This window comes from Triticum urartu, chromosome 3A, assembly GCF_056163025.1.
Source record: "Triticum urartu cultivar PI428250 chromosome 3A, HENAU_Tu73, whole genome shotgun sequence".
Taxonomy (NCBI): Eukaryota; Viridiplantae; Streptophyta; class Magnoliopsida; order Poales; family Poaceae; genus Triticum; species Triticum urartu.
In genome coordinates, this window is record NC_141875.1 from 364,976,417 (window position 1) to 365,002,126 (window position 25,710).

A 25,710-nucleotide genomic window follows, 5' to 3' on the forward strand; every position below is an offset into this window, starting at 1 on the left:
GGGTTATCAACCTCATCATCCGGGTCATGTAAACCGGCAGTCCAGGTTCAAAGAACACAAGTATGATAGTGTCATTCATGAACAAGTTTCTCTGTGTTTGTTCGTTAATCAAAGGTTTTTTCAGCCTTGTTTATCCTAATCCGGTTCTGTTTTTTCCACTATGATAATTTCATGGTCATATATCGGGTGTTTTTGACCCATCCGGTGCTAAACCGCCAGGACAATTTTTTCATCTTTTTCAGGAACAGAGTTAAAACATTACAGATGTAACCACGGATGTAATGCATATATTGACATCATGGGTAAAGAGTCATATGCACAATGGCATAGGCAAAATATGCAGTTTTCAAACTAACCTATTACAAGGCATTGAGAGCCCAAAAGGTTAGACTGTTTTTTCTCTCCTAAGTAGGTCTTAAGCTAAAAGCTGGATTGTTCAGATGGTTATGACTCCCCCCTGGCCGGCTCACCTCCCTCCACTGGTTGGAAGCTGGGATTGGACCAGTCAAAGCCGTTCAAAGCAATGAACTCGGCCTCATCATCAATTAGGTCGGCCGGGTCAATTTCCGGGGCAAAAGTGTGTTGACGAACCGGCGGTAAGATCTGTCACTTTATAAGAGGGAGTCGCCATCTTCTTATTCTCCATATCAAAACTCGGCTGATATTTCTCGATGTTGGTCTCCTCTCCAAGAATGGTAGCTTTAGGATGAACTCCCCTTACGCAGGTAATAAAGTCATCTTGCTCAAATGGAGTCCCGTCTTGCTTCACGGTAGGGTACCCCTTAGCCACGTCCACCGGGTCTAAATCCGGCACCCAAGCTTTGGAGCGGCTCAGGGCAGTCAGGGCTCCGGCTCTGGCACAAGATCGTTTGACCTCTTGAAAACTGGCGGGTAAGATCGATAACTTCTTCAAAACATCACTTAGGCGGTTGGGTCCTTGGTTGGCAGGAGAGATAGCAGCAAGCGCCCGTTGAGCTCCCGTATAAAGTTGTTCCACCAAGGTATAAACCGCCTTCAGCTTTGTCACACTATCCTGGCTCAGGTTGTTACTCCATGGACCTGTAAGTATTTTAACAAAAGTTAAGCAGGCGGTTTACATTCTTGGTACAAATAGAGTATAAGGGACTTATGCAAATAACTCATCGAAGATGGCGGAGACCATTTGAGACACCCGGTTTTTTAAACCAGTGAGCTCTGTTGTAGCCTCCACAAGAGCCGCCTCAGCTGTCTCAGCGTGTTGTATCAGCAGCGTCTTTTCTTCGTCTCGGGATTTCTTTTTTGCAGCTAAGCTGGTCTTCAATTTCTCAGATTCAGAGAGGCTCAATTGGAGTTTAGAGTCAGTGGTCTTTATCTCTGTCTCCTACTCCGCCAGTCAGGTCTTGGCATCCGTCAATTGAGAGCCCAATTCAGATAGGGCGTTCTACAGAACATTCACAGGTGTGTCAAGACTTAAACTAAAAGTTATAAGGGTTCAAGTCTCAAGTACTTTGCACCACAATACCACTTGACACTTGGGGGCTAATGTCTGCCAAAGCAATTTTTTATGACTTTTATATGTTTCAAGTCCCAAGGGTTTTACAAAGTAACAACGCTTGGCACTTGGGGGCTAATGCATGATATTCAGAAAGTTTTTCAAGATTGAGTTGGATCACAATACTTATTGGGACTAGTAAAAGACAGTTATGCAATTAAGTACCGGTTCATTTATGATAAATTGAGCTGGCCCTTGGGGACTATAGGTGAAGTTTACGCTACTCTATTGGACTTTCGAAAAACCTAGAGGCAAAGTATCAACTTATATCATAAAGTCTGCAGATCATTCAAGTTCATCATCTGAAGACTTGGGGCTGGCAGAGTATAAGTAAACCGGAGAACATACCACATATTTTAGTTTTAATTGTTTGACCATCTCGATTTCCGAGTCACGGCTGGAGTGCACATGACTGAGATAGCCGGACAGTACATCATTGACATTGAGGTGAACGTAATGGGAGATATCAAACCGCACTTTCTGCTTCTCTAAAGCCTCTTTCTTAGCAGTATGTCGCGCTAATATAGTGGGGGTCCCCGGTTCAACAAACCGGCTACCGGTAATCAAAACGTCAGTATCAGAAGTTGTTGGCGGGTTAGATGAGCTAGATGGTTCAGTAATGGTCGGATTAAGGGTGGCATCATCGGCTGGCAACTCAGGAGGGTCCAATTGAGTATGAACAGCCGGGTCTTCTGGTGCTTCAGTTTGAGAGGGAGTTGGCATGGCCGGCTCAGTTGCAGGAACTTTCGGGTCTTCTGTCGGCTTAATCACCTTGGCCTTCTTGGATTTGGCTTGACCTCTAAGAAAGATTTTATGAGACAGCTAGTGTAATAATGCAGTTTTTAAAAGATGCAGAAGAAAGATGATTGTTCCTACCCAGGGGCAGTCTTGAAAGCCGGAAATTGAGTTTGCGACGAGTCGCCAGAAGAGCGAGAAACCTCCTGCAAAGGTAAAATAAAGTTAGTGATGCAAGGGAATAGATCCATTAATGGAAGCAAAAGACAAAGATGAAAGAAACCTCATTCTGGCGTTTTCGAGGAGTTTATTGTAAATCAGAAGGTGGTTCATCGTCGTCATTAGTCCGGGCCTGACGGCGGCTCTCATGTTGCTGCTTTTTCAAAAGAAAATGAGGGCCCAGATAAGCCAAAGGGTGCGAAAACCTTACTTTCCGGGTTACCAGTCGAAGTTTCTGTCTTGGCAAAGGGGCTGAGTCGGAGGAAATAGTTACCTCTTCTTCCACGGCCTGGCTGGCCCCCGTGTCGTCCTGGCAATAGTCAGTGTCAATAAGATAGTTAAAAAACTGGCCAAGGGAGTCAAGGGCTACTTCCGATTCAGAAGCATCATCCAGGTGGAATAAGTCAGATGCAGTCTTCTTCTTCTTGGGCTTCTGGGTCGTTCTCCGGGCGGCTATGGCAGCGGCTCTAGCCTTCTTGGCAGCTTCATGATCATACTTGGCCTTCCAGAAGTCAGATTTGGCCTGTAAACAAATAAACAAGTTGAAAGGTCATGCAAGTATTTAAACTACTGAGGAAAACACAAAAAGAGAAAGAGGTCAGGGGTTTTCACCTCTAGGGCCAGGTTAAGTTTGCAGAAGGTGTTTAACCCAACCTTACTGCAGTCCTCGTATTTTCCGTTCATGAGGATGGTTGACATTGCAACAACGTCTTCTTCAGTCAATTGAACAGAGCTATAATGCAGAGAGTCATTTGGGCCTCCGCCATACTCGTACATTAACTTGGATCAGCGGCTTAGGGGGATGACCCGCCATGCGACCCAGCAACGGGTTAGGTCAACTCCAGTTAAGTCGTTCCCCAATAAAGGTTGAATCCTTCTAATAGATGGAATAAGCTTCTTGCGTTCAGCAGCGGTAAGCTTATCAGGGAGCACAAACTTGGAATCCAGACATTCCGCGCGATAACCCGACAGTGGTTTTTCATTGGCTGGTGACTTATCTTGGCAGTAGAACCAGGTCTGATTCCAATATTTGGGATGGCTTGGTAAGACTATTAAGGGAAAGACGGCGCCCTGTCGGCGTTGAATTGAGATTCCACCAAGCTCCAAACTAAGGCCGTTGGTGCATTCATTCTGGTGGTTCAGATAAAAGTATTCTCTGAAGAGTTCCACGGTCGGTTCTTCTTGAAGATATACCTCACAAAGAACATGAAAATTGCAGATATTGGATATAGAGTTGGGTCCAATGTCTTGTGGGTGAAGCTTGAAAAAATGCAGAACATCTCGGAAGAACTTTGAGCCGGGTGGTGAGAAACCCCGGTTCATGTGATCGGTGAAAATGATAACTTCACCGTATTTAGGCTGAGGTCGTTCTTCGTCCGAGTTAGGTGCACGATAAGACATAACATTTTTCTCTGGCAAAAATCCTATGGTGACAAATTCCTTCAAGGTATCCTCAGTAACTGTGGAAGGGACCCAGTTGCAGACAGTTGGTGCTTTTAACGGCATGATGAGCAAAGGACAAACTGAAATGAAAGTAATGTGCCGGTTCAATTCAATGGTGAAAGTAAAAGTTAAATGATGATGGTACAAATGAGTAATGGCGGCTTAAGTAAGGGCTAATGACATATAAAGGAAAAGTGAGCCGGCGTGATAAGCCGCCATGACTAAAGACATTCGAAGGAAGCCAGAAACAGAATTGGCTAAGTGTTGAGACAAACAAGTTTCCCAAGCTATTGCTATTATTCTGGATCAAAATTGGTCAGAAAATTGCTATTACCTTCACCGTAAGGGGCCGAACCAGTATAAACATCTCGTGTCCTTTGTCCCGATTAACCCCTTTAAGCTTCCTAGTTGCAATGGCCCTACGACTAAGTCCTTTCGTTAGGACATTTGGCGTGACAATTCCACGACAGGTAGTGAGGCACGTATTGTAATGTTGCCATCGAGGATAAAAAGATGGGGTTTACATCATATTGCTTGAATTTATTTCTCTACATCATGTCATCTTACTTAAAGCGTTACTCTATTCTTCATGAACTTAATACTCTAGATGCAGGAAGGAGTCGGTCGATGTGTGGAGTAATAGTAGTAGATGCAGGCAGGAGTCGGTCTACTTGACATGGATGTGAATCCTATATTACATAATCATTGCCTTGGATATCGTCATAACTTTGCGCTTTTCTATCAATTGCTCGACAATAATTTGTTCACCCACCGTATTATTTTCCTTCATGAGAGAAGCCTCTAGTGAAACCTATGGCCGCCGGGTCTATTTTCCATCATATTAGTTTTTGATCTACTATTTTGCAATATTTTATTTTTAGATCTATAAACCAAAAAAACCCCAAAAATATTTTACCTTTTGTTTAGTTTTATTTATCTATCTCTATCAGATCTCACCTTTGCAAGTGACCGTGAAGGGATTGACAACCCCTTTATCGCGTTGGGTGCAAGTGTTTGATTGTTTTTGCAGGTATTGGTGATTTGTGCGTTCTTCTCCTACTGGATTGATACCTTGGTTCTTAACTAAGGGAAATAGTTATCTCTATTGTTTTGCATCACCCTTTCCTCTTCAAGGGAAAAACCAACGCAAGGTCAAGAAGTAGCAGGGATCATCCTGAATATTTTGACCAACAAGATAAATCTAAAGTCTCGACCAGGCTAACCTTGCGCCTCATCAAACCGTCTGTTGACGAGGTCGAGCTCCTCATCAGAGCTCTTAAGCTTCTGATTCATCTCATCCAGGGTCGCGGCATTAGCAGCCGCCACCAGAGATGAGGCCTACAATAACAAACAAAACTCACATAGTTTAGACTCCTGATTTAATAGTTTTTCGATCATCCGCCGGGGTTTTCAACCCTAACAAAGTCTCGGGGCTGCTATATACAAGGAGTGTATAACTTTGTTCAAAAATACGCTTTATGAAAAGAACATTACAAGGCTTACCTCGAAGCCCGTCAGGAGGTCACTGAAGGCTTCCTTCAGTCCGTTGTTAATGGACTGAATACTTTGCAGAACCACGCCCATTAAGACGCGGTGCTCCGCAATGATGGAAGAGCTGCAAGGCCTCCTCCATCGCTTCCATCCAACCAGCCAAAACTCGATCACCGGTGTTCGGCGCTGGCGGCGGGGCCCTGTCTCCTCCTTCGGTGGAGGGCGGAATTGACGCCTCCGAGGGCCTTGGGGGCTCCAGAAACGTCTTTTGGGAGGGCTTGGGTTGACCGAACTCCTCCTCCTTGTTTCCCAGAAGGGATCCCTCCTCTTTGTCTTTGGTGACCGAGGTGTTGACCTCGGCCATAACTTTGTCACCTCCACCCCCTCGTGTTTGGACCGGGAGGAGTCCTTCGGGATAGCACCTCCCCGGTCTCTCCAGTAATCGGGGGAGGTGTAGAGCGCGACGCGGTTCCGCTCCCCGCCAGTTTGGCTGGTGGAGAATTTCCCTCCAAGACTTGGTCGTTAGGGAGGTCACGCGATGGGCTATAACACGAAGTACACACAACATGTTAACAATAGACAAAATAAAATGAGTACCTTGGAGTGTACAGATCCGTACCTTTTCGTAGGGGGCTTGACCCTGGGGTTCCTCTTGGGAACCTCTTTGGACTTTGCGGATTCCTTGTCGGAATCCGAGCTATCATCGAGTCGGGCCAACTTGGGCCTGCGCTGCATCTTTGGGACACGAGCAGGTTGTTCCTCCTCGGCATCTTCGGACGTCACCCTCTTGATTGCATGAGAGGAGCTTCTCTCCTCCTCGTCCTCCTCCTGTTCCCCGTCGGGGTCAGAGGGAGCTTGAGTTTCCCCAGACATAGAGCCTGGGTGTGCCCGTGAGCGGAGACCTTCTCTGATCTCCCCCATCTCGCTCTTCTTCCTTTTTTTTCTTTTCTTTCTGGCATCTAGTATGGCGCCACGATCAGCATTTCCTCTAACAGGGCCGGCCTGGGGTCTTCGAGCTACGGGGTCGGGCTGTTCATCAGCATGGCTTTATCGAGCCAGCCCTACGAGGAAGGGGAAGAAGGAGTCAGATCCCTTATTGGGAAAACTAATACCTAAACATGAAATTAGGAGAGCATTATTACCTTCTTAGGGGGTGTTCGGCATCAAGGTCGATATCCTCCTATTCGTCTGGCCAATCCTTCTAAGGTTTGAAAAGCATCTTCCACAACTTGTCATGGGTGGTGACGTGGAAGTGGTGCACGGTGACGGGGTCTTCGGACTTATACGCCCACATTGGGCCAACCCTTTGCTAGCAAGGGAGGAGGCGCCGGCAGAGCATCACTTGGATCACGTTGGTCAGCTTGGTGCCCACATTTTTTATGCTGACGATGCGCTTCTGAAGTAGCTCCACCTCTTCGGGTAATCCCCAATCAAGGCTCTTTTTGGTCCATGAGGTGAGCCTCGAGGGCGGTTCGGATCTAAATTCGGGGGCTGCTGCCCAGGCTGCGTCGCGGGATTCTGTAATGTAGAACCACTCCTTCTACCAAACTTGGACAATATCTATGAACGTACCCTCCGACCACTCAACGCGAGTGAGCTTGCTGACCATGCCCCCCTGCAGTCCGCTTGTTGGCCGTCAATGATCTTTGGCTTGACATTGAAAACCTTCAGCCATAAGCCAAAGTGCGGATGGATCCGAAGAAAGTCCATGCAAACGATGATGAAGGCCGAGATGTGGAGAATAGAGTTCGATCTAGATCATGAAAATCTAGCCCATAAAAGAACATCAGCCCTCAGACGAAGGGGTGGAGCGGGAAGACCAGTCCCCGGATAAAGTGGCGGACGAACACCACCCTCTCGCTAGGTCACGGTGTGGGGATGACCTAGCCCTCTCCTGGGGCCCGGTGAACGATGGCGGACAGAAGGTAGCCATCGCGCTTCAGATCCTTGATATCTTTGTTGGTGATGGTTGAGGCCTCCCACTTGCCTCCGGTGCCAGACCTGGCCATGAGCGGATTAAGGAAAAAGATGGGGAGGAGTTCTTGAGGGAGAATAGAATGGGTGCTGAAGCTGTGTAGATGGGGAAAGCAATGGCTAGAGGAGGGAGAAGGCATGCACATATGAGGATGGTTGTTTCCCTTTTATAAGCAGCCGTAATACCAAAGGATCCGAGGCAGTTAGGCACAAGGAATGAGGTATGGGGCTCGCTGCGCGGTTAGAGGGTGAGATGGGATTGACAGCTGGTGGGCCGCAGATGGCCAGGGTGGTCGCAGCCTGCGTTTGAACTGGGGGCGCATCAGGGATTTGGCCTGTAGTGGCGCCCAGGTCAGCAGATAGACCCGACAACCTTTGACGAACTAGGGGCCCACGGTTGACGCTGCCAATGGCGGGATGGGGTCCCAGGATGCCTTGCCAACCACGATATGGTGGCGGTCCAGCACGCCGACCCTGATGCTGTCGGGCCGAGCCCTGGCTGGAGGAGCCACAAGGACGACGGGTGGCGGGAAGTCGTGCCGGCTAGGCCAAGCCTCCGGGAGGGCTGGTGAGGGTGCGCGACTGCCATCACCATCCTTCCTTGCCGACAGAGGCGGAGGGGGCGCGACGGGGAAGCAGAAGTCGTTGGTGTGCCGCACATGGATGGATTCTGGAAAACGCAGCATCGAGACAGCAAAGCGGTCGACCAGGTGGGGGTTCGCGTCGGCGAGGTCGTCAGGCTCGGCAAGCAGGAGCTCGGACGTACGAGGGATCATGTCGGGGTTGGTGGTCCAAGCGGACAGCCGGAAGACAGACATGTCGCTACCGTCCAATGTCGCAGGAACCAGCCGGTCGACGAGGCAAAAGGGGGCGAGCGGCTGCACGGCGGAGGAGATGTCCCAGCCATGGTCCGGAATGCCGGTGATCTCGATGTCGACGGAGATGCAAAGTGAGACAGGCCTGGCCCCGGCTAGATGGCTCCATGGATTCAGAATCAGCCGAAACCTGGCAGCACGAACCGGTCTTGCAGCGACACGGGCGTGGTCGGCGGCATCCCGAAACCGGATGAGGAACTCGTCTCGCGGCGATGGTGGACGGAGAAGTCCACAGGCCCGAGTAGGAAGCGCCCGCTCAGCTCTCGCGTGACATCAGTGGCGGAGATGCCGGAGCGGTTCCCGGCGACGATGGCCACCAAGGCGAGGTCCATGGCATGCTCGGCCGCATCGAAGAGTGCAAACCACGGCAGGTAGCAGACGGCTCCAGCCGGCCGCATCCAAGCGTGCAGACCACGACAGGTAACAGACGACTCCAGTCGGCCATAGGGCGGGGTGGCCCGACAACGCCAGGGGCGTGGCCTGCGCATAGGTGCCCGCGGAAACGGGGGGCAAGGGAGTAGCCGAAGCAGGTGGCGAAGGGGTGACCGCGGCAGAGGAGGTGGTGATGGTGGCGATGGATGTCGAGGTAGGCTCATCCCGGGCCCGGAGGACGTGGGTGGGGATGGGCCCGCTAAGCTCGAAGCCGAGGAGCCAACGGATTGCGGGGATGATGGACGCGTATGCTTAGCCGCGAGCGTGACGCTCAGGGAAGACGGGCGCGGGGCAATGCAGAACCTCGCAATGTGACCGAAGAAGCGGCAACGTCGACAGCACGCATCCTTCCGGCACTCAGAGCGAGGGTGACCGGTGCCAAGGCAGTGTGGGCACTCCCAAGGGTGCGGAGAAGACGGCAAGCTGCGAGTGTGGCTAGCGCGGTTGTCCCGCCTGCGGCGATGCATGCCGTGGGGGCGCGGGCGATGCCGGCCCTCGGCGACCTCCCAGCCACCGCCATATGCAGGCCTGGCCTTGGCCTCGTGCATGACCCGGTGCACCTCGTAACGGGGGGCGAGGCGCACGGCGGGCGGTGAGGGCTGGGGAGCATGATGGGAGGAGGGGACCTGTGGAGCTAGGGCCCCCGGCGACGAACAGAGGGCGAGATGGTAGGACCATGGTGAAGGAAATATGCCCTAGAGGCAATAATAATGTTATTATTTTATTTCCTTATATCATGATAAATGGTTATTATTCATTCTAGAATTGTATTATCCGGAAACATAATACATGTGTGAATACATAGACAAACCAAACGTCACTAGTATGCCTCTACTTGACTAGCTCGTTAATCGAAGATGGTTATGTTTCCTAACCATAGACATGTGTTGTCATTTGATTAATGGGATCACATCATTAGGAGAATGATGTGATTGACATGACCCATTCCATTAGCTTAGCACCCGATCGTTTAGTATGTTGCTATTGCTTTCTTCATGACTTATACATGTTCCTATGACTATGAGATTATGCAACTATCCCGTTTACCGGAGGAACACTTTGTGTGCTACCAAACGTCACAACGTAACTGGGTGATTATAAAGGAGCTCTACAGGTGTCTCCAAAGGTGAATGTTGGGTTGGCGTATTTCGAGATTAGGATTTGTCACTCCGATTGTCGGAGAGGTATCTCTGGGCCCTCTCGGTAATGCACATCACATAAGCCTTGCAAGCATTACAACTAATGAGTTAGTTGCGAGATGATGTATTACGAAACGAGTAAAGAGACTTGCGGTAACGAGATTGAACTAGGTATTGAGATACCGACGATCGAATCTCGGGCAAGTAACATACCGATGACAAAAGGAACAACGTATGTTGTTATGCGGTCTGACCGATAAAGATCTTCATAGAATATGTAGGAGCCAATATGAGCATCCAGGTTCCGCTATTGGTTATTGACCGGAGACGTGTCTCGGTCATGTCTACATTGTTCTCGAACCCGTAGGGTCCGCACGCTTAAGGTTTCAATGACAGTTATATTATGAGTTTATGAGTTTTTATGTACCGAAGTTAGTTCGGAGTCCCGGATGTGATCACGGACATAACGAGGAGTCTCGAAATGGTCAAGACATAAAGATTGATATATTGGACGGCTATATTTGGACACCGGAAGTGTTCCGGGTGATTTCGGAGAAAACCGGAGAGCCGGAGGGTTACCGGAACCCCCCCGGGAGAAGTAATGGGCCATATGGGCCTTAGTGGAGAGAGAGAGGGGCAGCCAGGGTGGGCCACGCGCCTCCTCCCCCCTGGTCCGAATTGGACTATGAGAGAGGGGGGCGGCGCCCCCCTTTCCTTCTCCCTCCCCACTTCTTTCCCCCTCCTAGTAGGAGTCCTACTCCTACTAGGAGGACTCCTCCTTGGCGCGCCATAGGGGCCGGCCGGCCTCCTCCCCTTGCTCCTTTATATACGGGGGCAGGGGGCACCCCTAGAAACACAAGTAGATCCACGTGATCATATTCTTAGCCGTGTGCGGTGCCCCCTTCCACCATAATCCTTGATAATATTGTAGCGGTGCTTAGGCGAAGCCCTGCGACGGTAGTGCATCAAGATCGTCACCACGCCGTCGTGCTGACGGAACTCTTCCCCGAAACTTTGCTAGATCGGAGTCCGGGGATCGTCATCGAGCTGAACGTGTGCTAAAACTCGGAGGTGCCGTAGTTTCGGTGCTTGATCGGTCGGGCCGTGAAGACGTACGACTACATCAACCGTGTTGTGCTAACGCTTCCGCTATCGGTCTACAAGGGTACGTAGATCACACTCTCCCCTCTCGTTGCTATGCATCACCATGATCTTGCGTGTGCGTAGGAATTTTTTTTGAAATTACTACGTTCCCCAACAGTGGCATCCGAGCCTAGGTTTTATGTGTTGATGTTATATGCACGAGTAGAACACAAGTGAGTTGTGGGCGATATAAGTCATACTGCTTACCAGCATGTCATACTTTGGTTCGGCGGTATTGTTGGACGAAGCGGCCCGAACCGACATTACGCGTACGCTTACGCGAGACTGGTTCTCCCGACGTGCTTTGCACAAAGGTGGCTAGCGGGTGACAGTTTCTCCAACTTTAGTTGAACCGAGTGTGGCTACGCCCGGTCCTTGCGAAGGTTAAAACAGCACCAACTTGACAAACTATCGTTGTGGTTTTGATGCGTAGGTAAGATTGGTTCTTGCTTAAGCCCGTAGCAGCCACGTAAAACTTGCAACAACAAAGTAGAGGATGTCTAACTTGTTTTTGCAGGGCATGTTGTGATGTGATATGGTCAAGACATGATGCTAAATTTTATTGTATGAGATGATCATGTTTTGTAACCAAGTTATCGGCAACTGGCAGGAGCCATATGGTTGTCGCTTTATTGTATGCAATGCAATTGCGCTGTAATGCTTTACTTTATCACTAAGCGGTAGCGATAGTCGTGGAAGCATAAGATTGGCGAGACGACAATGATGCTACGATGGTGATCAAGGTGTCGCGCCGATGACGATGGTGATCACGACGGTGCTTCGAAGATGGAGATCACAAGCACAAGATGATGATGGCCATATCATATCACTTATATTGATTGCATGTGATGTTTATCTTTTATGCATCTTATCTTGCTTTGATTGACGGTAGCATTTTAAGATGATCTCTCACTAATTATCAAGAAGTGTTCTACCTGAGTATGCACCATTGTGAAAGTTCTTCGTGCTGAGACACCACGTGATGATCGGGTGTGATAGGCTCTACGTTCAAATACAACGGATGCAAAACAGTTGCACACGTAGAATACTCAGGTTATACTTGACGAGCCAAGCATATACAGATATGGCCTTGGAACACAGAGACCGAAATGTCGAGCGTGAATCATATAGTAGATATGATCAACATAGCGATGTTCACCAATGAAACTACTCCATCTCACGTGATGATCGGACATGGTTTAGTTGATTTGGATCACGTAATCACTTAGAGGATTAGAGGGATGTCTATCTAAGTGGGAGTTCCTTAGTAATGTGATTAATTGAACCTAAATTTATCATGAACTTAGTACCTGATAGTATCTTGCTTATTTATGTTTGATTGTAGATAGATGGCCTGTGTTGTTGTTCCGTTGAATTTTAATGCATTCCTTGAGAAAGCAAAGTTGAAAGATGATGATAGCAATTACACGGACTGGGTCCGTAACTTGAGGATTATCCTCATTGCTGCACAGAAGAATTACGTCCTGGAAGCACCGCTGGGTGCCAGGCCTGCTGCTGGAGCAACACCAGATGTTATGAACGTCTGGCAGAGCAAAGCTGATGACTACTCGATAGTTCAGTGTGCCATGCTTTACGGCTTAGAATCGGGACTTCAACGACGTTTTGAACGTCATGGAGCATATGAGATGTTCCAGGAGTTGAAGTTAATATTTCATGCAAATGCCCGGATTGAGAGATATGAAGTCTCCAATAAGTTCTATAGCTGCAAGATGGAGGAGAACAGTTCTATCAGTGAACATATACTCAAAATGTCTGGGTATAATAATCACTTGATTCAATTGGGAGTTAATCTTCCAGATGATTGCGTCATTGACAGAATTCTCCAATCACTGCCACCAAGCTACAAGAGCTTCGTGATGAACTACAATATGCAAGGGATGAATAAGACTATTCCCGAGCTCTTCGCAATGCTGAAAGCTGCGGAGGTAGAAATCAAGAAGGAGCATCAAGTGTTGATGATCAACAAGACCACTAGTTTCAAGAAAAAGGGCAAATGGAAGAAGAAGGGAAACTTCAAAAAGAACAGCAAGCAAGTTGCTACTCAAGAGAAGAAACCCAAACCTGGACCTAAGCCTGAAACTAAGTGCTTCTACTGCAAGCAGACTGGTCACTGGAAGCGGACCTGCCCCAAGTATTTGGCGGATAAGAAGGATGGCAAGGTGAACAAAGGTATATGTGATATACATGTTATTGATGTGTACCTTACTAATGCTCGCAGTAGCACCTGGGTATTTGATACTGGTTCTATTGCTAATATTTGCAACTCGAAACAGGGACTACGGATTAAGCGAAGATTGGCTAAGGACGAGGTGACGATGCGCGTGGGAAATGGTTCCAAAGTCGATGTGATCGCAGTCGGCACGCTACCTCTACATCTACCTTCGGGATTAGTATTACACCTAAATAATTGTTATTTGGTGCCAACGTTAAGCATGAACATTATATCTGGATCTTGTTTGATGCGAGACGGTTATTCATTTAAATCAGAGAATAATGGTTGTTCTATTTATATGAGTAATATCTTTTATGGTCATGCACCCTTAAAGAGTGGTCTATTCTTATTAAATCTCGATAGTAGTGACACACATATTCATAATGTTGAAGGCAAAAGATGCAGAGTTGATAATGATAGTGCAACTTATTTGTGGCACTGCCGTTTGGGTCATATCAGTGTAAAGCGCATGAAGAAACTCCATACTAATGGGCTTTTGGAACCACTTGATTATGAATCACTTGGTACTTGCGAACCGTGCCTTATGGGTAAGATGACAAAAACACCGTTCTCTGGTACTATGGAGAGAGGAACAGATTTGTTGGAAATCATACATACAGATGTATGTGGTCCGATGAATGTTGAGGCTCGTGGCGGATATCGTTATTTTCTCACCTTCAAAGATGACTTAAGCAGATATGGGTATATCTATTTAATGAAACATAAGTCTGAAACGTCTGAAAAGTTCAAAGAATTTCATAGTGAAGTTGAAAATCATCGTAGCAAGAAAATAAAATTCCTACGATCTGATCGTGGAGGAGAATATTTGAGTTACGAGTTTGGTGTACATTTGAAACAATGTGGAATAGTTTCGCAACTCACGCCACCCGGAACACCACAGCGTAATGGTGTGTCCGAACGTCGTAATCGTACTATACTAGATATGGTGCGATCTATGATGTCTCTTACTGATTTACCGCTATCGTTTTGGGGATATGCTCTAGAGACGGCCGCATTCATGTTAAATAGGGCACCATCAAAATCCGTTGAGATGACGCCTTATGAACTGTGGTTTGGCAAGAAACCAAAGTTGTCGTTTCTGAAAGTTTGGGGCTGCGATGCTTATGTGAAAAAGCTTCAACCTGATAAGCTCGAACCCAAATCGGAGAAATGTGTCTTCATAGGATATCCAAAGGAAACTATTGGATACACCTTCTATCACAGATCCGAAGGCAAGACTTTTGTTGCTAAATTCGGAAACTTTCTAGAGGAGTTTCTCTCGAAAGAAGTGAGTGGGAGGAAAGTAGAACTTGACGAGGTAACTGTACCTGCTCCCTTATTGGAAAGTAGTACATCACAGAAACCAGTTTCTGTGACACCTACACCAATTAGTGAGGAAGCTAATGATAATGATCATGAAACTTCAGAACAAGATACTATTGAACCTCGTAGATCAACCAGAGTAAGATCCGCGCCAGAGTGGTACGGTAATCCTGTTCTGGAAGTCATGCTACTAGATCATGATGAACCTACGAACTATGAAGAAGCGATGGTGAGCCCAGATTCCGCAAAATGGCTTGAAGCCATGAAATCTGAGATGGGATCCATGTATGAGGACAAAGTATGGACTTTGGTTGACTTGCCCAATGATCGGCAAGCGATTGAGAATAAATGGATCTTCAAGAAGAAGACTGACGCTGGCAGTAATGTTACTGTCTACAAAGCTCGACTTGTCGCAAAAGGTTTTCGGCAAGTTCAAGGGATTGACTATGATGAGACCTTCTCACCCGTAGCGATGCTTAAGTCTGTCCGAATCATGTTAGCAATTGCCGCATTTTATGATTATGAAATTTGGCAAATGGATGTCAAAACTGCATTCCTGAATGGATTTCTACAAGAAGAGTTGTATATGATGCAGCCGGAAGGTTTTGTCGATCCAAAGGGAGCTAACAAAGTGTGCAAGCTCCAGCGATCCATTTATGGACTGGTGCAAGCCTCTCGGAGTTGGAATAAACGCTTTGATAGTGTGATCAAAGCATTTGGTTTTATACAGACTTTTGGAGAAGCTTGTATTTACAAGAAAGTGAGTGGGAGCTCTGTAGCATTTCTAATATTATATGTAGATGACATATTACTAATCGGAAATGATATAGAATTTCTGGATAGCATAAAAGGATACTTGAATAAAAGTTTTTTCAATGAAAGACCTCGGTGAAGCTGCCTACATATTGGGCATCAAGATCTATAGAGACAGATCGAGACGCTTAATTGGACTTTCACAAAGCACATACCTTGACAAAGTTTTGAAAAAGTTCAAAATGGATCAAGCAAAGAAAGGATTCTTGCCTGTGTTACAAGGTGTGAAATTGAGTAAGACTCAAAGTCCGACCAATGCAGAAGATAGAGAGAAAATGAAAGATGTTCCCTATGCTTCAGCCATAGGCTCTATCATGTATGCAATGCTGTGTACCAGACCTGATGTGTGTCTTACTATAAGTCTAGCAGGGAGGTACCAAAGTAATCCAGGAGTGGATCACTAGACAGCGGTCAAGAACATCCTGAAATACCTGAAAAGGACTAAGGATATGCTTCTCATATATGGAGGTGACCAAGAGCTCATCGTAAATGGTTACGTTATGCAAGCTTTGACACTGATCCGGACGATTCTAAATCGCAAACCGGATACGTGTTTACATTAAACGGTGGAGCTGTTAGTTGGTGCAGTTCTAAACAAAGCGTTGTGGTGGGATCTACATGTGAAGCGGAGTACATAGCTGCTTCGGAAGCAGCAAACGAAGGAGTCTGGATGAAGGAGTTCATATCCGATCTAGGTGTCATACCTAGTGCATCGGGTCCAATGAAAATCTTTTGTGACAATACTGGTGCAATTGCCTTGGCAAAGGAATCCAGATTTCACAAGAGAACCAAGCACATCAAGAGACGCTTCAATTCCATCCGGGATCTAGTCCAGGTGGGAGACATAGAGATTTGCAAGATACATACGGATCTGAATGTAGCAGACCCGTTGACTAAGCCTCTTCCACGAGCAAAACATGATCAACACCAAAGCTCCATGGGTGTTAGAATCATTACTGTGTAATCTAGATTATTGACTCTAGTGCAAGTGGGAGACTGAAGGAAATATGCCCTAGAGGCAATAATAATGTTATTATTTTATTTCCTTATATCATGATAAATGTTTATTATTCATGCTAGAATTGTATTATCCGGAAACATAATACTTGTGTGAATACATAGACAAACCAAACGTCACTAGTATGCCTCTACTTGACTAGCTCGTTAATCGAAGATGGTTATGTTTCCTAACCATAGACATGTGTTGTCATTTGATTAATGGGATCACATCATTAGGAGAATGATGTGATTGACATGACCCATTCCATTATCTTAGCACCCGATCGTTTAGTATGTTGCTATTGCTTTCTTCATGACTTATACATGTTCCTATGACTATGAGATTATGCAACTCCCGTTTACCGGAGGAACACTTTGTGTGCTACCAAACGTCACAACGTAACTGGGTGATTATAAAGGAGCTCTACAGGTGTCTCCAAAGGTGAATGTTGAGTTGGCGTATTTCGAGATTAGGATTTGTCACTTCGATTGTCGGAGAGGTATCTCTGGGCCCTCTCGGTAATGCACATCACATAAGCCTTGCAAGCATTACAACTAATGAGTTAGTTGCGAGATGATGTATTACGAAACGAGTAAAGAGACTTGCCGGTAACGAGATTGAACTAGGTATTGAGATACCGACGATCGAATCTCGGGCAAGTAACATACCGATGACAAAGGGAACAACGTATGTTGTTATGCGGTCTGACCAATAAAGATCTTCGTAGAATATGTAGGAGCCAATATGAGCATCCAGGTTCCTCTATTGGTTATTGACCGGAGACGTGTCTCGGTCATGTCTACATTGTTCTCGAACCCTAGGGTCCGCACGCTTAAGGTTTCGATGACAGTTATATTATGAGTTTATGAGTTTTGATGTACCGAAGTTAGTTCGGAGTCCCGGATGTGATCATGGACATAACGAGGAGTCTCGAAATGGTCGAGACATAAAGATTGATATATTGGACGGCTATATTCGGACACCGGAAGTGTTCCGGGTGATTTCGGAGAAAACCGGAGAGCCGGAGGGTTACCGGAACCCCCCCGGGAGAAGTAATGGGCCATATGGGCCTTAGTGGAGAGAGAGAGGGGCATCCAGGGTGGGCCGCGTGCCTCCTCCCCCCCTGGTCCGAATTGGACTAGGAGAGGGGGCGCGGCGCCCCCCTTTCCTTCTCCCTCCCCACTTCTTTCCCCCTCCTAGTAGGAGTCCTACTCCTACTAGGAGGAGGACTCCTCCTTGGCGCGCCATAGGGGCCGGCTGGCCTCCTCCCCTTGCTCCTTTATATACGGGGGCAGGGGGCACCCGTAGAAACACAAGTTGATCCACATGATCATATTCTTAGCCGTGTGCGGTGCCCCCTTCCACCATAATCCTCGATAATATTGTAGCGGTGCTTAGGCGAAGCCCTGCGACGGTAGTGCATCAAGATCGTCACCATGCCATCGTGCTGACGGAACTCTTCCCCGACACTTTGCTGGATCGGAGTCCGGGGATCGTCATCGAGCTGAACGTGTGCTAAAACTCGGAGGTGCCGTAGTTTCGGTGCTTGATCGGTCGGGCCGTGAAGACGTACGACTACATCAACCGCGTTGTGCTAACGCTTTCGCTGTCGGTCTACAAGGGTACGTAGATCACACTCTCCCCTCTCGTTGCTATGCATCATCATGATCTTGTGTGTGCGTAGGAAATTTTTTGAAATTACTATGTTCCCCAACACATGGCACGCGGTCGGACTCCGCCGAGCACGGGCTGGATTCCAGCCAGCGGCACTCGCAGGTTCAGCCCCCCGCGGCCGGAGACGGGGAGGGGGTGGGAGAAGCCATGGTGAGGTGGGCGACGGCGCCGAAGTGGCGGCCGGGACGGAGGGGAGGTGGTCGACGGTGGCCGGAGTGGCCGCCGGCGATATGGGAGCGGAGCTAGGCTAGGGAACAGAGAATGCTCGGCCGTTGTACACACCAACCGATCGAGTACTACTATATCTGTCTTACATGAAAAAAAAAGTAAGGTTATCTGAAATGGGAAAAGCTTACCTTCAGCCGACCGATGTCGCACGCGCATCTGCCGGCGCCGTGTCCGTTGGATCGCCTGTTGATCAGACAGATGAGAACGGCCCCGCTTTCCTTGTCACACGCGTTCGTTTTCTGAAATAGAGCTATTGTTTCGGATAAGCATTCGTGCCACTGGCCTCCATTGACTCTTGTCTCTGAGAGGGCGATGCTTCTGGCTTTAGGAGGGCGGCGGGGGCGGGGGCGGGGGCGTTCGGCGACTGGGCATATCCAACGCAGCGGCGACAGCGACGGGTTCGGCAGTGGCCGACGTCGACTCCAGCAGGTATGGATGGAGACCCCCTCCCATTCCCCCTGCATTTCTAGGCGAGCACTGTCCTGGCACCACCAACACTAGACATAGCCACATCACAACACTTTACGTTCACGCACACTCCAAGTTTCTGCAACAACAACGTTGTTGCGGAACGGCGACAACGAAGACTGCGCGACACGACTAGAGATTTTGTTGCAATTTTTATAGCAAGGGTCTTGTTACAGAAAATTAGGCACGGCATGAGATGTCTTTTTAGTTTTTGCAACAAGAGTCTTATTGCAAAAAAATAGAAAATAAGAGTTTTTGCAACAAGGGACTTGTTGCAGAAAATTATAAAAAATGACTTTTCGCAACAAAGCTCTTATTGCAAGAAATTAGAGATGAGAAAGTTTCGCAACAAAGCTCTTGTTGGAGGAAATTGGAGAGAAGATTTCAGACCTAAAGTAGCTCCTACGCGCCGGCGGCGGGCTGATTTCGCGGTGGGTTGGCGGCGGCGCCACACAGGGCGCAGCTCAGTCGGGGTCGGGTCAAGGCTGACTTGTTTCTGCAACAAAGCGTTTGTTACGAGAAATAACGAGTGAGCATGCGGGCGTAGCAGCGCCCAAAATGCATCTAAAATACTAATCTATAATATTATGTAATATTATGCATTACGGAGGTAGTACGTATGCACAATACTAACTTACTACTACCCTTACGAGCAGCATACATTGCCACGTCCAACGCGTTGCCGACTTGGCAACCAACACGATGCAACCCCGTATGCGGTACAACCACCGGAGTAGGATACGGTTTACAACTCTCACACGATCACTTTCCTAAACATATTTAAACAAACTTGGTGAGAAAACTATCTAGGACTCTAAACTTTGGTGACCTTAGACTACAACTAGGTTAATTTCTACATTAGCTTTTCCAATTTTGTGTTAATTTGTAGGAGGTGGTCTAAAATGTTCAGTTTTAGGGGAAGATGCTTTAAGTTTACAATGGGGCAGCCAGTGAGCTGTTATCATGAAGCAATCTATTACAGAATCAACAACATCGTTCTTCCCAAAATTTCATTCCGATAAGATACATTTGCTTAACTTGTGCTTATTATATCAATGTGGCAAACTGCATATACCAGAATACGTATGTACTATTACTATTTGCTATCATCAGTTGAGCAGGTCGTCCGAGGTGCAGTACTGACCGCCGGCGAGCGCCCGGTAGTAGCGGTCCCTGCAGTAAACCGGGCGTCCATTGGCGGCCTCCGCAGCAGCCGCAGCGAGGTCGTCGTCTTGCCTCACCTCGGCAGGCAGCTTCAGCAGGTCCTCTCTCCTGCACGCAGGCACGCCCCAGTCAATTCCGCTTGCAACAATGGCTTACAGTCTATTGTGAAAGCTGGGTAGCAGCATCGAGTTGACTCACTCACCTCATGATCGGCTTAGAGGAGGCGGTAGTGGGGGCTCCATTGAAGGAGTGGACGAATTCCTCGACGGGGGCGGCGAAGGCGAAGAGTGCCACCGCCCCGACGAGCAGCGCACCGGTGCCCACCAGTGTCTGTTTGAGCAGGTTGATCACCGGCTTTACCTGAAGAATCCGTCGATCACCAAGATAAAATGTGAAAAATCCATTTTTATAGTTATATAAGCGTCAACGATCATACATGTTTTCCCGCCAAAAGAAAGAAGCATATGGAATGATAAGAAAAGACAAGCTACAAGTTACCTTGTAAGATCCCAATAGCCTGTCGCGAGCCAGCACCTGCATCAGGAAGGAATTATACGTTTAAAGGCAGTCTGAATTGCATGGCTGTGCTTAAGCTGAACAAGCAAGCATGTACCCCTCAGTTTCTAAATATTTGTCTTTTTAGAAATTTAAATGGACTATCACATACGGATATATATAGACATATTTTAGAGTGTAGATTCGCTCGTTTTGCTTTGTATATAGTCACTTATTGCAATCTTTAAAAAGACAAATATTTAGGAATGGAGGGAGTATGATGATACATACCTCTGCTGGCTTGACCCACATTTGGCCATCGTACCACCCGGTTTCTTCATACGGCACGACTGCCGATAATAGCCTGTCACCCACGTAGCTCCAACCCTACAGCACTAGCACGTATTGTTATACTAGCACAGTTTTCTCAAATACGGCCGACGTTTGCCAAGCTTACCAGGTAGATCCTGAGAACCACAAGAGACACCAGGAGCAGGGTCCCAATCCCAGCAGCTAGCACGAACTTGAGTGGATCCTGCATAGCGTTGACATACATATCATGGAGAAATTGGTCAAACAACACTGTGAGGAACAACATACTAGCACAATTTCCGCTGCTCATTAAACTGAAAATATAGAACCATAACGAACGGGCGTACCTTTCCGGGACTGAAACTTGCGGCTGAGATTGGGGCCGCCAGAACTGTAAATGTGACCAGGCACAGGCTGCCTAGGCGCATGAAGAAAGAGCCTGGACTCAGCTCTGCCCAAGAGTACAAGGTGCTCTCCTTGAGAGCGGAGTACTCGTTAACCTGAGCCAATCATCCACATTAAGCAGCAAAATCTTTCATTCAGACTGCAAGCTAGGTGCATGCCCAAGTGTCTAATTTCTTTTGTGCGAGACGCTAAATCATACCGGTCTTTGCTCGTATGGGACTCCGATCTCCATCCTGGGGTCCCAGCTCGGGCCGCCCCCGGCGAAGCGGCTTCGGCTGCTCTCCGGCTCCTCCTCCTTGAGCGCCATCGCCACCGCCACGCTCCTCAGCCTCTTTGCTCTCGTGGACGCTCCACCGCCCTGCGGAAGGGCTCCGGCGAGACGCCGCGGGGATGCTGTCGCGCCATGGTCATGCCCAAGAAGCAGCGCCACAGGCTGGACGGTGGTAATCTTCAGGCGGAGCAACATGGAAAAACTCGCGCCTATTATCTTCTAGCCCACCGTACGTACTGAACTCGGGGAGCGAGAGGGCACCATGTATAGCCGTGAACCTTTTACGTGGCCCAGGTTTTTCTTTTTTGCCTGCAGTTTTTCACTTTTTTGTGGCTCAGGCAGTGGAGTGGTCGCGACGGCCAGGTCTGGACACTCTGCCTACACGTGGTGGGATGCGCCGTGGCACGCTGCCTGCTCGTGCCGGCGCACGGCAAGCCAGGTGCGGACCACTATACATTGTTCTCCAATAATAAAAATATAATCATCCCAAAAACTTAAACTCGCAGCTGCGCTATCCGGCGGAGCCGAGCGCACACGCGAGTTGTCCGATGACTACGCACCTGCTAAATGATAAAACTGCTAAAAAAACGGCCTCCTTCCTCCTTGCGATGTACCTGCCGTTGTCAGATGGTGGAGGATCACTAAGGATTACCTGCATGCATATGTTGATGTCATCTCACATTATTCCGTCTTTTTAAAAAAAAAGTATAACTTTTGAACCGAGTGTCAGAATGAAAATTCGTTTTCGCCATTAGGTTTCTCGCGACGAGATCTTCAAAACTAGATCTCATATGTGTATGTTTCGATGAATTTTTTTAAGCAATTTTGGTTCTAGTTGAGGCAAATTTAGTACTAAACAAAAGCAACTTCCTTGCATCATGTGTAATAGTGAATTTACCTATCAAGTATATCGTAGACGACATAAAAACCATGTGGGATAAATTTTCATTGTATGTAGGCAACTGCGCATCATTCGTAGGCAACTTTATAATATTGTAGGCAACTTAGTTTTTAAGGTAGGCTGACAGTATCTTAAGGGGGCTACCATGACTAGCTAGTAGTTTAACATCATCCTTAGTTGCATACAACTTAGCTTCATACATAGGCGGCTTTGGACCTAAATTGCTAACGCTACTTAGTTTTAAAAGCAACTTTGATGCTTGATGAGGCAACTTTAATGCTAAATAGAAGCAACTCCACTCCTAAAAATAATTAATTAGCAACAATAAGCAACTAACTAATAATACAGAACAACTACCGAACTGAGGTAGATAATATCACATCACCTTTATGAGCAACTTTCCTTCCACAAGAGGCAACTCTAGTGCTAAAAGCGGGCAACATCACTACCTTGTGTGTCCTAGTTAATTTTGTCTAACATTCTCCTAACTTCCTCATCGGTACTTCTAAGTTGCCTATTGTTCATGCTCATATGTCGTTGTTTCTAAATTGCCTATAATACTATGATGTCGTCTACCGATGATGCCCTTGTGTCTGCTATATATTGCTAGTTATGGTAGGCAACATGATGATGAATCTTGGCCACTTCGGAGTGTTTGTAGGCAACTTAGAAAAAACAATGATAAACAACTTCATATTATTCTAGGCAACTATTTTAACAAAATTAGGCAACTGAGCAGCAATTGTAGGAAACTAATTACCCGTAGCAGGCAACTAGGCATCAATTATAGGCAATTTATAGCATTTATAGTCAATTGAATATCAACTGTTTGCAACTAACCATCAACAATAGGCAATTGAACGACCATGATACACAAGTTAGAATAATGTTAACAAAACTGACAAATAAACATAGTGCAGTGAAGTTGCTTTGTATGTACACTAAAGATGCCTTATGTTTTGTGTGATTTTTCTTGTTTTTATGCAAACCAACCTAATAGTGAGTCCAACTAGGCCAAAAAGAAGTCCAACTAGGCCAAAAAGAAGTTGCTCCTCAATAGCACTATAGTTGCCTCAATTGCACCCAAAGTTGCCCTAAAAAAAGTTTGACGAAACCAACTCATATGAGATCTCGTTTTGAAGAACTTGTCGTCAGAAACCTGACTGTGAAAACGGAACTTGATTTTGATGCTTCAATCAAAAGTTATGACTTTTACAACTTTTTAAACCCTAAATAAATGCACATGGGAGACGATCTAGGCTGATTCAATCAGTAGCCACGTGCGCTACAGGGGGTTCGGATCCTCTGTAGTCCAGTAATTACTGTACGGATACTGTAGCTATCAAAATCCGCCGTCCGTTTCAATCTGATGGCTCTCCTTCCTTCCCTCACCCTTTGCAGCAGTGGAGGATCCTAAAGACTGCGACCGTGACGGCCGGCAGAAGCGCACCGATAAGAAGCGACCACCACATAGCCTTACTAGCTGGTGCGTTTGCGTAGTTGCCCTTGCCGTGGCTCGGGTCGCCGGATGGGTAGCAGACGAAGACAAGCACACATGTATAGAAGATGATGCTGGCGAAGAGCAGCACCATGATCGGGCGGACCATGGACCATGGGCGGAGCGTACACGATCGTCGGCGTCCCGTACACGGGCACAGTGGGCATACTGTACATGAGCATGGGCGTCCGCATGTACTCCGGCGCCTCAGTCTGGTGTCGGCGTCCCGTACTCCGGCAACGGTTTCATGTGTCGGTGCATGAAGAAAGGTTTCCTCGCGAGCACCTAGACGTCGTCAACATCCGTCGCGTCCTCGACAACGGCAGCAAAGGCGCCCTCGCCTTCGGACAGCAGTGGCACGATCCTTGACTGCTCCTACCCTTGGCACGCCGCGCAGCTCGCCACGCTCTGGAGTGTGCGAAGCACTTGGCAGCGCCACGCGGGCCGGACGGGAGGGTGGTAGTACTCCGGCATTGACATCCCGTAGTGCAGCACATCAGATCCGATCATCGGAGTGGTCATGCACGCTGGCCATCCATACTGTTCCAGCAAACAACACATGATCAACCGAATTATTTCAACCACACACCAAGGCAGTAAGGCTATGTGGCGGCTGGTTCTTACCGGTGCACTTCCGCCGGCCACCGTGGTCGTGGTCTTTAAGAGCCTCCCCTGCTGCAAAGGGTGAGAGACGGAACGAGAGCCGTGGGATTTTAGCAGACGGTGGATTTGGACAGCTACAGTACCCGTACAGTAATTACTGGACTGCAGAGGAGCCGAACCCCGTTACGGGATATGACCAAACAATTTCCTTTTCTACACTAGACAGCTGGACATAACGACATGCACTTACTATATACGGCAATGCGCTCAAATCAACAAATGAGTGCAGCGGCGCTCCCTAGCCTCGTCCTATAATCATAGACCTACTAAATTTTATTAAACCTTCCAAACTAATTCTGCCCCCTTCCCTACTGAGGTGGGCCCTTTCCCTCCCATATTTTCCAAGGGAAATGTTTCCATCTGGCCGAAACGTTGCGCCGGACGCACGCAGGCCTTGCGATCAATATGGATTGTGCATTGCCTGGGCCTCCCTCTTTTCCCTTTCCCGTACAAACCGATTTCCCACCTTCCCCTTACTTCAACCTCACGACGAGCACTAGGCGCCGCTACAATCACACAGTTCCTTCATCTTCGCTCTCATGCGCAGCACCCCAGCATGAACAAGGCCTTGCTCATAGGGTGAGTCACGTCGGGGTGGATAAAACGTCGACAATCAGTGCCTCCTCCCTCCCTTTTCCCCCTCTCAGCCCCGCATCCTCGCCTTCCCGCGCACGAGCTGCAACTGGCAGTTGTCAGAGCTGTAAACAGCTTTACAAACGCTACGAACGACTTCTTTTTTGTTGGAACCATTAAACTGACGACGGTGAGCTACAAACGACAGTCGATGGAGCTGCAACCAGTGGTACAAAATGCTACAACCGTCCTTTTTTTGCTGGAACCAGAAAGAGCGGAGGCTGCGAATGGCGCAGGAGGAGATGCAAATAGTACCGCAAAATGCTACATCTTTTGTCCAAGGAAGCTAACATATGCTTCTAAAAAAGCTTCAAACAAATACGGGGAAGTTGTGGGGTGGCCAACGCGCATACTGAAAAAGCTGCAACCGGCTACGAGATAGTGGCAATGGGTCATATGAAAAGCTTCAACCGAGGAACGACAAGCTGATGATGGAGAGTGGCGATGACAAAAGCTGAGCGGCGTTGCACGGGGTGATGCAACTCACGACGACGGCGGTGCTAATTTTCTGTTGCAACCGTTATCGTCGTTTGCTACGACCGGCGGAATTTTTTGCTACATCCATTCATGGCAGAGCGGCGACTTAGGATGGCGGTGACGCTATTTTTTGCTACAACCATCATCGTTTTTTGTTACGACCAGCGGGA

At 47.8% G+C, this 25,710-nt stretch overlaps 2 protein-coding genes across 9 annotated transcripts; both read right to left on the bottom strand.

The window, feature by feature from the left end:
* Positions 1–267: 267 nt before the first annotated feature.
* LOC147979719 (uncharacterized) lies at positions 268–4,007 on the bottom strand. Of its 6 annotated transcripts, none has more exons than XM_087547137.1 (8): positions 3,098–4,007; positions 2,856–3,008; positions 2,760–2,795; positions 2,550–2,639; positions 2,408–2,472; positions 1,880–2,330; positions 1,160–1,420; positions 268–1,059 (listed from the first exon to the last, which is right to left on the bottom strand). In XM_087547137.1, exons 1-4 carry the CDS (start codon positions 3,260–3,262, stop codon positions 2,574–2,576), a joined length of 420 nt encoding a protein of 139 aa, XP_087403263.1. In that variant the 5' UTR covers positions 3,263–4,007; the 3' UTR covers positions 268–1,059; positions 1,160–1,420; positions 1,880–2,330; positions 2,408–2,472; positions 2,550–2,573. The 6 variants fall into 6 exon arrangements, with proteins under 6 accessions (XP_087403263.1, XP_087403262.1, XP_087403260.1 ...); XM_087547136.1 differs by having other exon boundaries at positions 2,550–2,642; XM_087547134.1 differs by having other exon boundaries at positions 2,760–3,008.
* A 14,996-nt stretch (positions 4,008–19,003) lies between these two features.
* Positions 19,004–21,625, bottom strand: CGLD27 (DUF1230 family protein (DUF1230)). 3 transcript variants are annotated; one of them, XR_015618965.1, is made up of 9 exons: positions 21,297–21,625; positions 21,040–21,192; positions 20,838–20,915; positions 20,672–20,767; positions 20,384–20,419; positions 20,088–20,245; positions 19,866–19,993; positions 19,356–19,491; positions 19,004–19,217 (listed from the first exon to the last, which is right to left on the bottom strand). XR_015618965.1 is itself a non-coding variant. In XM_048707353.2 (8 exons), exons 1-8 carry the CDS (start codon positions 21,561–21,563, stop codon positions 19,201–19,203), a joined length of 933 nt encoding a protein of 310 aa, XP_048563310.1. In that variant the 5' UTR covers positions 21,564–21,625; the 3' UTR covers positions 19,004–19,200. The 3 variants fall into 3 exon arrangements, 2 of the variants coding, with proteins under 2 accessions (XP_048563310.1, XP_048563309.1); XM_048707353.2 differs by lacking the exon at positions 19,356–19,491; XM_048707352.2 differs by lacking the exons at positions 19,004–19,217; positions 19,356–19,491 and having other exon boundaries at positions 19,654–19,993.
* Between the last annotated feature and the right edge of the window lie 4,085 nt (positions 21,626–25,710).